At 38.9% G+C, this 17,638-nt stretch overlaps 1 protein-coding gene across 3 annotated transcripts in view; it reads left to right on the top strand.

Annotated features, from left to right (window-relative positions):
* Positions 1 to 10,855: 10,855 nt before the first annotated feature.
* The window catches only part of PAN3 (poly(A) specific ribonuclease subunit PAN3), a 79,759-nt gene continuing 72,976 nt past the window's right edge, over positions 10,856 to 17,638 (top strand). For 2 of the 3 annotated variants that reach the window (XM_061628498.1, XM_061628497.1), the window contains exon 1: positions 10,858 to 11,731. In XM_061628498.1, the coding sequence (XP_061484482.1) occupies positions 11,287 to 11,731 (445 nt within the window). In that variant the 5' untranslated portion in view covers positions 10,858 to 11,286. Of the gene's footprint in view, positions 11,732 to 17,638 lie in introns of all 3 variants that reach the window. The other variant, XM_061628499.1, reaches the window with a different exon arrangement.

The raw sequence follows: 17,638 nt of genomic DNA, 5'->3' as shown, positions 1-17,638 counted from the left end.
TTTATCTTTAAAATTTTTTGCATCATCCTACCTATCCGTGCCCAAAATAATTTTGCCTGTTTACACAACCACCACATATGATAAAAAGATCCTTCTTGTTGTTTACATTTCCAACATACATTAGAAACATTACTATACATTTTTGACAACTTTTCTGGAGTCATATACCGATACATCATTTTATAAAAATTTTCTTTAAGATTATAGCATAATGTAAATTTCAAACCTTTTTTCCACATATTTTCCCTTTGATCCATTTGTATATTATAACCAAAATTTTTTGCCCACTTAACCATACACTCTTTTACTTGTTCTTCTTCCATGTCCATTTTTAATAAAAATTTATACATTTTTGCAATTATACATTCATCATTTGTACACAAACCTATTTCAAAATCAGATTTATTTATTTCAAACCCATACATTTTCTTGTCCATTTTAAATCTTTCTAACAATTGTAAATAGGCAAACCATTGTGAACTATATCCTTCCTTTATTAGTTGTTCTCTCTCTTTCATTATATATTCACCATGCATATTTTCTAATAGTTCTTGGTAAGTTAACCATTTCTCTTTTCCAGCCATTTCTCTTCTATAAAATGCTTCTTGACTTGAAACACATGGTGGTATTTTTAAAAAAAACCTTGTTTTGTATTTATTCCATATATTCAACAAAGGACGTCTTATAAAATGATTATTAAAATGCACATTAACTTTTACTTTATCATACCATAGATATCCATGCCATCCCCACTTCAGGTTGTGACCCTCCAAATCCAATAATCTTTTATTCCTCAATAGAATCCATTCCTTTATCCAGACTAAGCAACAAGCAGCAAAATAAAGTCTCAAATTTGGTAATCCCAGCCCTCCTCTTTCTTTGGCGTCTTGTAATAATTTAAATTTAACTCTTGGTTTTTTCCCCTGCCAAACAAATTTAGAAATATCTTTTTGCCATTGTTTGAAAGGTAGATCAGAAGATATGACAGGTATTGTTTGAAATAGAAACATCATTCTCGGCAATACATTCATTTTTATTACAGATATTCTACCCATTAACGACAACTGTAATTTATCCCATCTTAACAAATCTTTCTTAATCTCTGTCCATAGTTTTTCATAATTATTATGAAACAACTTTGAATTTTTATTTGTCATAATGATACCTAAATATTTCACCTTTTCTTCTATTTTAAATTCTATCTTCTCTATTAACTCTTTTTGATCTCTTAAAGATAAATTTTTCACCAACATCTTCGTTTTTTGATTATTGATCTTAAATCCTGCTAATGGTCCAAATTCTTCTAGTTTATCCATCAATACTTTGATTCCTTCCAAGGGATTTTCTAATACAATTATCAAGTCATCAGCAAATGCTCTCAATTTATATTCCTCTTTTTTTATCTTTATTCCCGAAATCCTTTTGTCTTACCTTATGTCTCTAAGCAGCACTTCTAAAACCAGAATAAATAGAAGGGGGGACAATGGACATTCCTGTCTTGTACCCTTTTGTATTTCACATGAGTCCGTTAAATCCCCATTGACAATTATCTGTGCCTTCTGTGATGTATAAATCGATCTGATCCATTTTATAAAATTAACTCCAAAGTCCATTTGCTCTAGAACCTTAAACATAAATTTCCAATTCAAATTATCAAATGCTTTCTCAGCATCCAAGAAAATCAAAGCAGCTTGTATGTCATTTCGTTGTTCTAGATATTCCAACACATTCAAAACATTCCTGACGTTATCACGTAATTGTCTTTTAGGTAAAAACCCCACTTGATCTTCCTGAATAAATTGTTGCAATATTATTTTCATTCTTTCAGCCAAAATCATTGTAAAAATTTTATAGTCATTATTCAATAAAGATATTGGCCGATAATTTTTTGTTTTGGTTAAATCCTGCTCCTCTTTAGGTATTAATGTTATATTGGCATTTTTCCAACTATCCGGTATCTTCCCCTCTTGTAAAATAGAATTCATTGTATACTGTAAAGGTAGTAAAAGTTCCTCCTCCAAGCATTTGTAATACATTGCTGATAGTCCATCCGGTCCTGGCGCCTTTCCTAATTTAATTTTACTTATAGCCTCAGATATTTCTCTTGACATAATAGGACCATTAATAGCTTGTCTCTGAAGATCTGTAATTTTAGGCAAATTCTGTTTGGATATATACTCTTCTATTTATTCTGAGGGAATTTCCTGACACTTGTACAAAGTTGAATAATATTGATGGAAAACCCTTTGGATTTTTAAATTGTCTGTCAACATCTCATCTCCTTCTAGTATCTTTAAAATAAGATTTTGTTGTTGTTCTTTTCTTAATTTATATGCTAGCAATTTCCCCGGTTTATTTGCAAATTCAAAAGTCCTTTGTTTAGCAAAATTTAATTTCCTTTCAATTTCTCTAACTGTCAACATTGACACTTGTTTCTGTAACATTTTAATTTGATTTACAGTAGAAGCTTTAGTTGGATTCTCTTTCAATTCTTCCTCTTTTTGTTTTATTTCTTCCAAGATCAATTGCATTTTCTGTTGTTTCTTCTTTTTTAATTCAGAATTACATTTAATAAAATATCCCCTCATAAATGCTTTACTTGTATCCCAAACAATATTTTCATCTGTTCCTTTATGTAAATTGTGTTCAAAAAACTCTTTTAATTTCTTCTTACATTCCTGCACTATTTTATCATTCTGTAATAAAGATTCATTTAGTCTCCATCTAAATCCAAGATTTTTTTTTTTTAAGTCAATATCACTGGATTATGATCCGAAAAGGTTTTTGGTAACACATCCATCTTGGAAATATCTTTCATTAAATTTTTAGACATCCAAATCATATCAATCCTCGAAAATGTTTTATGTCTTTCTGAAAAGTAAGTAAATTCCTTTGCATTGTCATTTATATATCTCCAAGCATCCACCAATTCTAAATTTTCCATCAATTCGAAACAGATCTTCGGCAATTTGCCCTGTGTCTCTTTAATATTTTTCTCAGAAAGTCTATCCATTTTTGGTGAAATTACCCCATTCCAATCACCCATGACACACCAATGATCATATGCAAACTCTGATAATTTTTCCATAAGTCCAGTATAAAACCTTGTTTTATCTTCATTAGGAGCATAAATGCCCACTATCAAAATTTTTGTACCCTGAATGGTGATTTCAACTCCCACAAATCTGCCACTATCATCCAATAATATCAGTTTAGGAGACAATTGTAAATTAATATAAAGAACCACACCATTTTTTAAAAATCCTGCCGAAATAAATTCTTCACCCAAATTTTTACAAATTAAATATTTAGAATCTTTCTTCTTAATATGAGTTTCTTGTAGACAAATTATATCCAATTTTAATTTTTTCAAATAATGAAATACTTTCTCTTCTGCGACGAATTAGCTCCATTTATATTCCAAGTTAGATATTTGTAATCCATTTTCAAGCATGTATTTTAGAAAAGTCTGTGCCTGTTGCTCCCTTTGATCCATCATCATCCTTTTCTTCCTCTACCTGTTTCTGTTGACTTTGTTTCCCAGGAATTATGTCCATATCTTTGAGTTTATCTTCTTCCATGTCTTTTGAAGCTTTTCTCAAGAAATCCCTTGCTTTTTGAACAGTATTTAATCGATACTTCTGTTGTCTAAATGTAAAAATCACTCCCTCTGGAACATCCCATCTAAATTGAATTTTACATTGTTTAAGTTTTTCTGTGAAGAAAGCGTAATCTTTTCTCTTACATAGAAGCCTAACAGGAATTTCCTTCATCACCTGTATTTCTTTACCGTCAATTTTGAAGACATTGTTAAAATGATGTTGCAAAACCATATCTCTGGTCCTCTTTTTAAAAAAATAAACAAGCACATCTCTTGGGATTTTTTTTATTGTTGCATATCTGGAATTAATTCTATAAACTTTGTCTATTTCAAATTCCATTCGATCTTCATTCCTGTCGAAGGATTTTGCCAAAACATTAACAATTTTCTCTCTGATATCTTCACCTGTTTCCTCAGGAATTGCACGGAATCTCAAGCAATGTTCTTTATCTCTAAGTTCCATAACAGCAATATAGTCCAAATTTTTTTCCAATTCCATATTTGTAATATCTATTCTATTCTCTAAGGTTTGCACCTTATCTTTAACATTTTTTACATCCTGTGTTAATTGCCCAATGTTATTTTTAATCTCACCCACTTCTGTTTTAATATGATCTTGTAAATCTTTAAAATCCTTTTTCATATTGCAAAATTCATCTTTAAGTTGTTGTCTGTCCTGTTTCATCTCTTGTTTCAACTCTTGTTTAAAATCACTAAATCCCTCCATAATTTTCTGGAACATGTCCATCCCTTCCTGTGTATCAATTGAAACTCTTCGCTCCAAAACTTTGGCTGCTTTCCTAGATGTCATTCTTGAAAAAAAAAATTTTTTTTCTATTATTAGCCAATGTAGAGGCAAACAGTTTCTTTTCTCCCAGCAACAAAAAAGTTAATATTCCAGTTCTTATCTCCAGCACATTCAGGAATGTAAAACAAATCCAGTTCTCAGCATCCAGCAGTTAGTAAGATACACAAACAGCAGATTCGTTCAAAAAAAAAATTTAATCCAAAATAAAAAAAATATTCTCAGATATATTTCCTTCAAATAATCAAATCATCTTATCTAATAAGTTGCCTCTTATCCGTTTAATCTTTGTAATTCCAGCTTTAAGCCAGCTTTTTGTCATAAAAAATAAAGCAGGTTCTTTGAATTGCTCCCTTCTTCCTTAGCTTTGTATAATACGAAAAAAGTCTGACTCACCCAAGTTACTGAGTTGCCGATTCGTAAACAAGTCTCTTTTACGATAGTAATTTAAGTTAGTTGATAAGATTTAGACAGAAGGAGGCTAGCTCGTTAAAAACGTTTTTAAAAGAGAAAGAAAAAAAGTCTCGCTTACTTTCAGCACAGCCTGTTGGAAATCCAGACTCTGTCTTCTGCTGCTAGAAATGCCTTCTTATCTCAGGGGGGATTCCTGATCAAATCTAGCAATCTACAGCTCGACGGAGTTCCGTGGATAATCTCTTCGGTTCCCCTTTTATCTTGGAGAACATTTACGCCAGTCAAAAATTCCTCTTGACTGGCTTTTAACTGAAATAAGCTTCCTCTGAGATAGAGCTCACTCAGAGACGACCACCAGCCAGCACTCCTTCCGGGAAGTCCCACTCCTGTCCATTTTTAAATAATTGTTTTCTTCACCCCGTCTCGCTCTCCACCTCCCTCGTCACCTTCTAAGCACCCACAGAGTACGAAGGAAGAGCGACGCTGCACAGAAGCCTAATTTGAAGCACATAATTTTTATCCACAAATCAGAGGAGCAGAAGACTTCCCCTGCTCGCCCCCCCCAAGTAACACCCAAAAGTAACTCTGGAAACGTTACAACTCAAAAGTAATGAAGTTATTACTCGTTCTATTACCAGCAAAATGTAATGAAGTACAAGTAACTCGTTATTTGTATCTAGTTACTTCCAAGCTCTGATCTTCACTAATCCTTTATACTGTTTTAAAAACTACTTTTAGCTGTTTTCATGGAATGTTTGTAAATTGCCTTGAGACACATGTAAATGGTGATTCATAAATTAACAAATAAATTATTAATATGCCTGATCACTATGAGAGTTGAATGAAGCCCTCCTAGTCGTGCCACAACCTGCAGAGACTAATTTAGCAGTGAACAGAGGGAGGGCCTTTTCAGTAGTGGCACTCTCTGAGGAACCACCTCCCTTCCCCTCTCAGCTGTGGCAAGCGTGTACACAACAATGGCTTGAAAAACCTGTTTGTCCTGTAAACATGCACACAAAAGGCATTTGATTCACAGGTTGCAAGTACAACAGGATAGCTAAAAGGAAACTAATCTGGACAAAAGTCCTGTTCAGAAGTGCTAAGAGAGAGGAAAAGAAAAACCAGATCAACAGCCTCATTGGCTTAGCTGTAATTCTAGGCACATTTATTTGTTTATTAAAAGTATTTATTAAAATAATTTATTAGCCTACTTTCCAGCACTTGTAAAGTATCCAGCAACAAGTAAACTCATTAACATATAAAAACAGAAAAAAGCACCAGTAAGAATAGTGGTACTGAAGGCCAAATGATTTTTATATCTATTTTCTTTTTTTAACCTTACTGTACACTGATTAGAAACTATGGTGTTAAGCAGTATATAAATTGCTGAAATAATAAATAAATATGTATTTTGCTCCCCTTCTGATAAAAAAGGAACAATAGCAGATCTTAGGAGAGAGTTAATTTTATATTCTTAGGGCTAAGACCCTGCTCCTTGCTGGGACAGTCATCACTTTGCAATGCAGTTGGAACTCAGAAGAGGGTCTGAGGAGATAACTGAACCTAGCAGAGGGGACAACGAAAGCATCTATTTGGGAGTACAGGATTTACTTCCAAGTAAATATGCATAGCGTTATGCTTAGGGTTGGGGAAGAAATTTGGTTCAGTTGGCATTTAAAGGTTAACCTACCAAATTCACACTTTCCAAAACAATACACAAACCAAAACTGTCACCCTTCAAACTCTGCACTTCTCCGAACTTTGCAGTGCAGTCTCTAGCCAAGTAATATGTACAAAAATGCATATTCCAAGGTTAAGTGTGCAAAAATGCATTTATTAGTGAAAATAACATACAGAAATGTTAGGACAAACTAGGGTTGCCAGGTCAGAAGCATCCCAAACACTGGGATTTCAGGGGCGGGACTGAGTGGTGTCATTAAGCATGATATATTAAGCATCAACCGCAGTTGCTTGGGGCATACAACTCAAACAAAAATATTTGCTTGGAAATTAAGACAGAAATCTTAGCTAAAGCATGGAGCCTGGGTAGGGAACATGTAATCTAACCTACTTACTTATGGCAAGAAGGGTATAAGTGCCCTCAGGCCAGCCCAGTCATCAGAAGGCCATTGTGGGAAGACAGGAGCCTAGTGTTGTGAAGATATTAGATGAGAGCACTCAGGAGTAAAGATGGATGTCCCTGAAGACTGCAATTCTAAACACAATTACTAAGCCCCATAGAACTCAATAAGACTTACTTCTGAGTGGATATGGTTTGGTTTGTGCTGTTGGTAAAGCTTGACTAGGGATCCTCTGCAAAGATATCCCTATCCAAGCAGGGTTGGCAACCCCCTGCCAGGAATGCCCTGCCTGCCTTTTAACATGGCTGCTCCAAACTTCTTTACAGACTTGACCCTCCACTTCAGAGAGAGGTTTGAGAAATGAGTAAGAGTACTCTTTTCTGTCTACCCTATGGACTGCTATAACCTCACTTTGACAGCCAAGCCAATTCCAGTGAGTAATAATTGATAGAGAAAACACGCCTGGTTTGGTCTACCTTCACAGACAGCAGTTTGGGAACAACAACAATTGCAGCTACACTTCCCAATATGTGAATTCCCTTTTACCACTACTGGGCAAGAAAGAAGCTGTCATGCAACCAACAAGGTGCATCATGAGTGGGTTTGATGGGGTTGAGTTGAGCACATGGAACCACTATTGTTGCTTCTATGGATGTAAGGGAGTTAGGTTAAACAGAAATGAAATGCAAATAGAAAAAACAAAAACAAAACACAGTGATTTCCTAAATGCAATACCACGCCAACCACAAGATTCCTATGAGTAAGGCAGAAAACTCGGCATCCCACAACCAGTCAGGATTCCTAACCAAAAACCAAAGCTAAAAAAATCCTGGCACCTGGTCAGCCAAGGTCACAGAAATCCTGATACAGCACAACCTCTTGGGGTCTAGTTAGTAGAATGTCTACAGAATGCTGTGGCATGATTACTGACATGAGGGAGACCCTATCAGCACATAATACCTGTGCTCTGAAATCTGCACTGGTTGCTGATTTGCCACAAGGCCAAGTTCAAGGTGTGCTTTCCATGTTACGGATGCCATATAGTACTTGTTCTGCTCCTGTAAGAAACCAGTCCTTTAGTGTGGCAGCACGTATGCTTTGGAACTCCCTGCCTATTGACATTAGGCAGACACCTTCATTGTACTCTTTTCAGCACCTGCTAAAAACAAATTTGTTTGGGCAAGCCTACCCAGGCATGTAGAAGCTTTGTGTTTTTTATCTGTTTTTAACTCATGGTTAGTTTTATTATTTTGAAAGTTTTTAAATACCTGTCTTTAACTGTTTTTGCCAATAACTTTATTGTTTTAATTCCTTCTGTAAACAGCTTTGAGGTTTTTTGCAATAAAGCGGTATATAAATGTTGTAAATAAAATACATAAATTTTGGAGTCACTGTGGCCCTTCGGTCTCTTTCCACTTTTAGGAACCAAGGAATCTACCTTATACAGACTGAGGCCATTTGATACCATCTAGCTCAGTACTGAGCACATGGACTAGCATTTGCTCTCCAGGATTCCAGGTAATACTCTTTTCCAGAAACTGAATTTTGGACCTTTGCATGCAAAGCATATGCCCTGCCCCTGAGCTACAGCCCTTCCTGTTTTAAAAAAAGTATCTTTTAAAATTGTTCTTTTCAATTCACTAATAAATACACATCATACCTAGGGCAAATCCACACCATTCATTTAAAACACACATTAATATGCCTGAACAATAACTGTGAGGGGGAAACTACACTTCCCAGGATTCTTTAGGGGAAGTCATTTGCTTTAAATGTCTTGCGTGGCTCCACTTCATGAACTTTGGCTGTATGTAAATTATTTTAATTATTTTTTTTTTAATGGAAATGAGCTATAAGGTTTACTGGGTGTGACCATGGGCTACTCACCATCTCTCAGCCTAATCTGCCCCTTAGGTTGAAAAAAGAGGGGACCCATGAACACTCCAAGGAAGAAGGGCACACCTAAAATGTAGAGGAAATAATAATATTCAACCATCGTGTGAAATCAGATTCTTACTGGGACATAGTCATGCTTACATAAATATTTCTTCATACTATCAAACATGTTTATCATTTACACAATCTGTAAAGATATTTGTAGTGCAATCCTATGTTTGTTTACTCAGAAGCAAGTCCCAATATATTCAATGTGGCTTACTCAAACAGGGAAGTGTGCATGATAAGGAACTTCACTAACCCAACCCAAAATTCAGAATCATGCCACTTTAACAAAGGCTGGGGAAGGAACTGGCAATCCCACTCCATATATATGGTCTGCCTAGTAAACGTCGCAAGACGTCACCCTAAGAGTCGGAAACAGCTCGCACTATAAGTGCGGGGCCACCTTTACCTTTTTAACTGTTTATACTTGTTTTTATGGTTATTGGATTTTAAAGGGATTTATTTCTTGTTGTAAGTTACCTTGGTTTTCAATCACCAACCCTACCTCACAGGGTTGTTGGGAAGACTCCATCCATACACACACACACACACTCTGGAGATTTAAAAATACATACATCCCATATAATAGTTTGTCAAAACCAGCTGGTCATTGCAGAACCTTTTTTTAAAAAAAATTAAATAAAATCAGTATTAGTTTCCTACATAATAAAAACTGTGATACTTAAGTAAGCCCTGCCTAATTGCTTTAAAAATAGGATTGCAGGAAGAAAGATTTACAATAAAAACACAGTCCTTTGCTATGTTCAGTCAAAAGTCCCATTCATTCACAGCACAATCCTAACGATGTCTACTCAAAAGTAAGTCCTATTGAATTCAATGGGGTTTATTCCAGGTACGTAGGATTAGCATTGTGGCTTTACTCCCAGAAAAGGAAGTATTTCATTAAAGCTTCATATTGGGAAGGTTTTGGAAACACTGCCCTCTTCAACAGCCCAGGGAAATTTAAACTTGACTCCTGCACACAAGAGAAAAAAAAACTTTTGGTACTGCTGAAAGCTATATATTTACTCAGTTTATGAGATTTTCAGATAAATTGAAAACAACAACAACAGTTTTTTGCCTTTGCAATGCAGTCTAGGTACTGCCTGGAGGCCCAGAAATCCCTTGTCAATCACAACCCTGACTTCACTTATTGGCTACAAATCTGAAAGGCCAGGGTTAGGACCAACCAAGAGATCATTTCGCAGAAGTTGCGGGGGGGGTGTCTGATGTTTTGGTGTATATCTCATGAACTAGACCACCTAGAAACTTAATTTTTTTAAAAATGAAAGCTGAGAGTCCGGAAATTAAGGTGTCTCACCTACAGATGACCCCAAAAATCCAGAGCCTCTGAGCAAAGACTGGAGAGCTGGCAACCCTAGGAGAAACTCACATTAAAATACTTATGGATTTTCATGAGTGCTTCTTTTAAAAAATGCAAATTAATGTGGAAATGTGGAAAACTCAATTTCAGATTGGAACTATGAGAAACCGAAGTTGTCAGCTGCACCCATCCCTAATTTTTGTGCTGTAGGAAGACTGCAGCATACACTTTCCCAGATTAACGCAGGAGTAAGGAATTTGTGGCTCTCCAGCTGTTGGACTCCTAACTCCCATCAGCCTCAAACAGCCTGTCCAATCGTCAGGGATGATAAGAATTGTAGTTCAACAGCATTTGGAGGGCCACGTTTTCTGTCCTTGCATTAAAACCCAGCTCATCAGCGGCATGAAGTGTTATCCTGAATTGACAGACACGGAGAGGAGCCAAAAAAGGCTTAATCATCATTACTTTGTGGCATTTTCGTTGACCCTAATAAAACCATTACCCAGCTATGGCCCAGAGACAGACACACAGAGAGAGAGAGAGTTTGTGTGACTGTAAACAGCGGGTTCCAAAGGCCACGAAATGGAAGAAGTAGAGTTGGCGACTGAAAAGATTCCCACCCAGTGCCTCTCTTTCTCTCCCCCGCCTCTCCTTCTTGCTAGGGTTGGGCCTCAACAAGAGCTTTTGCCTGCTCCAGGCCCGGATTACCCAGCGGGACTCTCTGTAGCGCAGGCGCACTGAGGAGGCAGCTCAGGAAGAGGAAAATGGAATAAACAACCCTGCTGCTGCTGCTGCCGCTGCCGGGACCATCAATCAGCCTGGCTAAAGGCCCAGCTTCCCCTCTCCACCCTGGACCCAACCCTCGCCCCGTTTTCCTTGGCGGGCTCATTCGATCCATTTAAGAGAAGCACAACCAGCCTTCCCTTCCCTCTCTTTTCTCTCCCCCCACCCCCAATTCTCACCCTTCTTTCCCCGCCGTTGCCGGAACTCGGGCTGTGACAGCGGCGGCCGTGCTACGGCTCCTGCTGCCCGCCTGCCTCTCCATGGTGCTGTGGCCGGCAGTGGTGGTGCCCCCTGAGGCGGCCTTGATCCTGCTGCCGCTGCTGCTGTAGCGGCCGCCATGAACAGCGGCGGGCTCCCGTGCTCCTCCCCGGTGGTGGCGGCTGGCGCGGCGGCGGTGGTAGGGCCATCCCCAGGGCCGGGGGTTCCGGCGGCGGCGGCGATCCCTGGCGGGGTGAAGCTGAAGTTCTGCCGCTACTATGCTAAGGACAAGACGTGCTTCTACGGCGAGGAGTGCCAGTTTCTGCACGAGGAGCCCGGCGGAGCATCTGCCGCCTGTCCTGGGCCTCCACCTCCGGTCGCCCTCGGGGGACTTCCGCTCGGGCTCCCGCCTGGCCCCGCTACCCCTGCCGTCGCCGCCTCGCCTGGGCATGGCGGCGGCGGTTACCCGGGACATGGGTCAGCGGCGCCGGTAGCGGGGCCTAAGAAGCCCCCCGAGTTGGTGGGAGGAGGCGGCCACGGCGGACCAGGCGGCGGAGGGGGACTGGACGGGCCCCGGCTGGCCAGTGAGTGTGGGTCGGGGGGGGGAAGCATCTGGTGGTGGTAATGGGGAGAGGGAGGGCGAGAAAGGGCTCCAGGTGAGTCTCTGGCCCCAGGCCCGGGCTTCTCACAGGGGAGGCAGGGATGTCAGGAGCGTCCCGCGGAGATGGTTGGATGCTCTGGAAGAGGGTGGGGATGGGTGGTCGCTTTGATAAGGCCGCTTTTCCAGGTGTCTGAGAGGCATTGAAAACCTGTGATGTTAGAGGTAAAATGTGTTGAAAAGGGACAAGAGGGAAGCTGTTCAACACTTGTCCACTGACCGCATGACAGGTCGGGTAAGGAGGTAGCATGAATTCCGACGGGAGATGGATATGGGACGCTCCACCTCTCTTGAAAAAAGAAGTGGCAAAAAGAGGTGTGACTCATTTGGGGGGAGGGGGTAAGGAGGTTGAAGCTAAGGGTGTTGGGTGTAAGGTGGAGGTGAGAGAGGGAGGGTGTGTGTCAGAGAGAGAGAGAGAGAGAGAGAGAGAGAGAGAGAGATTTAAAAATAAAGCTAACAACCAAGGAGAGTAAACTGTAAAGCAGTCATGGGGGAGACAATTTCTTGAGGTCCAGAAAAACTTGGCAGGATCGATAGCTTAGTCCAGAGCCCATATGCTTTGGATTCACCAAGTGTATGCATGGTTTGGGTTCAAAATGCTGGTCTATCAGTTTTCCCATCCTTTTTGTAAAGTGATTTTCTTTATCTGTACTACAGTGGAGTGGAGTACTACTTGAGAATACAAGTTGTGAGAACTTGACCTGGCTCCCTCTCCTCTCTTAGGAAAGCACCTAACACATTCTTTGAGTGTTCCAGATGTGGTGAAATAAACGTTGTATCACCTCAGGCTATTTGATGGGAAGAGGCAGCTAATCAGTCAGCACTGTGTAAAAATGAATCAACAAAACTTGTTGGGAGATCTTTTGAAGTGTGGTTTGACAACTTGTCATACTCTTCCTGTCAACAAAATGTTTGTAGGTAGCTGTTCCGTCTTGTGCCAGATTCCAGTTAGAGCTCTAAATTTGATTAAATGTTTTAACCTGAAATTTTCAATTACCTACAGGTTGTTAGATGAAATAGGTAAAAAGTGTTTTGTGCTGGACTACAGAATAAGGTAATCTTATTCTGGCTCAAATTTCCAGAGGACTGTTAGCAGTAAAAGCAAGAGTCCAGGAGCACCTATTTCCCCATGCACATTGCATAAAAAGAGGCTGGTATAAATTTCGTCTTTTTTGTTTAGAATTTTCAAACCAAAACAGTCTTAAGGAGAAAATATGTGAAAGGAATTGATAGTCATTAGCAGTTTACTTGCTTCGTTTAAGCAGGATAAACTCTGTAACCATTACTTGTTAGATAACTAGTTATGTACAATTGCTAGAATGCTTGTTGTTAAAAAAGGACAGCTTCAAATGGATGCTTTTCTCACTGTGAAGTAACTTTGTGTACTCATCTTGCAGTGGAAGCCCACATAGAACTTGGTTTTGTGAATCATTTCAGTTCTTATGTGTTACAGAGAGCTGATGCAGTGGCTGAGAGACTGAGGTTGCAATCCAGTACACACTTACCTGGGAGTAAGTCCTATTGATGCCAGTGGAACTTACTTCTGAGTAGACATGTATTGGATTGCAGCCTGAATCAGGAAGTCCATGGTTTGAATGTTGCCGTTGCTATCGAACTCATTAGGTGGCCATTATGCAAGCCAAACTGGGGCGGTATATAAATGTAATAAATAAATAAAAAACAGCCTCCATCTCTGGTTGGGTAATAATAATACTGACCTACCTTACAGAGTTCCAGTAAGGATTACAACTAGAAGGCAACTCATTTTAAACTCTTGACAGTGCTATAATGATGATGATGATGATTTATTTTGAGTTGCTGGAAATGGGTTTGTATAGTGGTTCCCAAACTTTTTCTCAATGGACCACCGGAAAATGGCTGATGGTCTTGGTGGACCTCTTACTGATTTTTCTGCCTATTGTAGCAATTGTAATGTGCTGTGCTAGATTTTGTATTATTTTAAATTGTATTTTTATTTATTCTTGTATTTCTTACATTGTATTTTATTGTATTACAATTTACATTCCATAGAATTCAGATTGTACTACAGTAAAATGCAGTGTAAGAAATAAAAGATGCAATAAAATACAATTAAAAATCAGTCTGAATATTTAATACAGACATGCTGCAGACCACCTAAATGAAGCTCATGGACTACTGGTGGTGCACAGACCACAGTTTGGGAACCCCTGGGATAGTAGTAAGATCGCTAAACTAATGTGGAACTTTTTATAGGGTTGGAATACTCATTGAGTGCAGCCTTGAGGGGAGTGCAGAAAGTCACTGTGTTGTAGAAAAAGTAGTCATGTGGATTGTATCATTCATGTATCTCTAGTCTGCTGTCCCATTTTATCCCACTGTCACACACTGGACTCTTATTAACGTGTTTTTGTTGCTTCATTCAATAATTCCAAATTTTTAGTTTGCAATCATCATGAAATTCTTCATGGTGATACTCTGCAAATTGAATGCAAAAGGGTTGCTCGTTCTAATTGGATATATGCCACACAGTGACCTTGTAAGAAAGTTATAGCTTCAGAAAAATTAGTTGCATATTACAGTATTGTTTTTGGTTACCTTTCTGAAGCTAAATTCCCAGTTTCCAACAATCCAGGTGTTTTAGAGAGCAATCCAAACCCCTGATCTGTCATACTGGAGGGGGCTTGGATAGGGCAGAAGTGCCCTGGCTCTTGTCAGACTCCACCAGTGAGGAGCGCTCCATTATGCCCACCCAAACGGCAGTAGTCTGTGGAAATTACTGAAATCAGGTGTTTTATGGGCAGGGCTAAGCCAGGATCTACTGGATCTTGAGCCAGCCCTGCAGCTGTTATGTGATGGCAATGGACTTGATCCAAGCCTCTTCACTGCACCATTCTGGGAGCTGCACAGCAAAGAAGCATTTTTTTCCTGCTCTGTGAAGCTGTGCCACTGCCAGCCAGAAGCCTGGATTGCAGCCTTAGGTAGGGCACATGAGCCTAGAAACACGAATGCCTACCATCAAAAGTATTTTTTGTCCTACATAGATAAGCTCATGGCAGGAGCTGTCCTGTTGCAAACAAACCTATTGCTTTCTATATAATATGGCCTCTGTTATGAGATTCAATTGCCCTATGCAGATTACATATCGCGTCTCGTTTTCACATGGAATACTAATGTGGGTGAAACCAATAACTTGGTGTTTAACTACAATAAAATTTACGGCAACAGTAGTAGTTGCTTCTTTACTCAGTCTTTTCAGAGACACTGAGTTGTCATGTTCTTCGAATAGAATTGCTGCTTCTCAGCCATAAAGAGACACATTTTGCAGGATTCCTGTCAAAGCGTTGATGAACCACTGATGCTATGGTGGGACCCCTAGAAAGTTACATTCAGCAAACCAAAAGAACATAATTTGAAATGTGTCAATCAAGGTTTCTTTTAGAGCAATGTTTAACTTTTGAGTTGAATTCAGAAAATCTTAACATTAAAGGTTCTCTGATGCATCCAAACACAGTACAGTACCTGGATCTGGAAAGAAATTAATTCTAGCTTTTAATGTTTATATTATTCAGTGCAATTATTTGACTTATCAAAGGGATGATTTCAGAAGGCCCATCATCTGCGTATTTACAGATCAACACCCATTAAAGTAGTTGCCAAGAGAAAAATTATCTGGATTTTTAAAATTTGCCATCTAAAAATCATCTGCTCTCTATCCCAAACCAGTTTTATGCTTTAGTTTCTTTAATGTTAGTTTTATGTATATAACATTTTAAAAATTAGCATTGATGCTGCTGCAGTAAGAAAGGTTCTGCTCCTCGTGTGCAAATTGGGGATTAATGGCTGTTTAACAAGGTTCACTGAGACTTAATCTTTTGTAATGTGTTTGAAATAATTGTCTGGAAGGTCTAATATCTGATAGTCCCTTTAAGAACTGAATCTAATATAATGCTCGTAGATTGAATTGGTACAAAGGAAAAACAAGGAAGCAGGACAGATTCATTCAAAGAACAATTCACCTTAACCATTTTAAAAATGCATTCAGTTTTGTTGCTTTATGAAAACAAGTTTTACTACATCTGCAAGGTATTGGATCATTTTTATTGCTATGATGCAGTTTGAATATACACAGTATGTGTTTAAGGCTGCAATCCTATGTACACCTCCATTGGAGTCAGCCACATTGAACACTGTGGGTCTTCTGCGTAAACATGCATAGATTGTACTGTTTGTATACTTGTGATGGAGGGGCCATTCCAAGTTATTGGATCTGAACAAATATGATTGGCTTGGCAGCTTTGGTGTATAGTTTCACTATGATTGAATACAGTCTGTTGTATTTATGGTCACTTGGCCTTAATACAGGAAAAGGGACAACTTTCTTAAATTGCATGATGATGAAAGAAAAAGTGATAGTTCAAATTGCTTTAAATGCTGTGCAATTTATATAATGGATGGCAGTCCTAGAGACTATAGATTGTATGGACCACTGAGTTTTCAAAGTGGAAAGTCTTGTAATTTGAATGTGTATGAAGATGCAAATTTAGAGAAAAACATTGTTACAAGAAAATGTAGAGAAAGAAATAGAAACTGCTTGATTATGTTGAGGAAATGGGGATGAGCAGAAGAGGGGATGATAGAATTAAAACTGGTAGGCAGATGGTAGTATTTTCAGCAGCATTAAGTGTTAGAGTAGAAGAGTGGATTTTTCTATGGAAACAGTGATAATGCTTTAGACAGTTAAAATTGTTCATAGAACTGATTAAGATACCTGATTGAAAAAAGACAATGAGAGACTTGTAAGGTTTCTGGATGTAGGAGATACTTTAAATTGGGGGTTACCAACTCGGTGCCTGTGGCTCCTTTGAAGATCTTCATTGGTGTGCCCAGACAGCGGCCCAGACTCCTTCCTCCCTTCCTTCCTTCCACCAATAGCCCGCCTAGAAAGAAATTTATGAAGCAAAATGTGCCGGTGGGTGTTAAAGAACCTCCTACCCCAAAATGGCAAATGCAGAATGGGAAAACTTTGCAAAGAGGCTTACGCATGATTCCGGCTGTGCAAGAGCTGATGTCCAGGTAGTATACAGAATTCATTATATAATTAACTTACAGTATGATGGTATGCATATATAATTCAGAAGGTTTTGTGTGTGTGTTTAATGGGGCTTTGAGGTAAATGGGTGTAGGATGGCAGCATAGGCTTTGGTTTAGGGTTGGCATTTGGGAAAACAGGATTTTTGTGCCTTTGATAGCTGCATCTTCACAATCAGGACCAGCAGGACATAGCTGACTTCCCTTGGTAAATATGAGGTTGCCCTGTAGGAGGGGGTGGAAAGAGAAAGAGAAAAGCAGCCATGACTGTTAATTTGTGTTATGCTGTGCTGCCCATGGCAGCCAGTTTGTGTTATGCCACTTCCTCCATGGTAGCCATTTTGTGACTGGTGCCCTTAGCACTTAGTACTCACTAAAAATTTGAAATGTGTCCCTTGCTACAAAAAGGTTGACAAGATCTGCTTTAAACTGACTAGGGAGAGGGTAAACTGGCAAATGTTGTCTGTTAGGAAAAGGAGAGCAGGGTGACTTGGGTACCAGTGAGAGAGAGGGCACGCTAGGACATTAACTGGATAAAGCACTGCAAGAAGAGTACTGATAAATCATCCTGCATGGATGAGCATTTAGGTCAGTCCAACTTGTGTTCATTTTCTGCTACCATTTGTAAGGAGCTCACAGCATTCCTTTATATGTTCCTTTATATGCAGTTAACTTCAAGCATCCTGTAGCTCTTTGTACAGATTTGAGAATAATATATTAAATTAATCTAATTGCTTTTATATTTTTGGCACTTTCCAGCTGA

Source organism: Rhineura floridana, chromosome 5 (genome assembly GCF_030035675.1).
Source record: "Rhineura floridana isolate rRhiFlo1 chromosome 5, rRhiFlo1.hap2, whole genome shotgun sequence".
Taxonomy (NCBI): Eukaryota; Metazoa; Chordata; class Lepidosauria; order Squamata; family Rhineuridae; genus Rhineura; species Rhineura floridana.
Note: the sequence above shows the minus strand (reverse complement) of the source record. Positions and strands in the feature narration are given on the sequence as shown.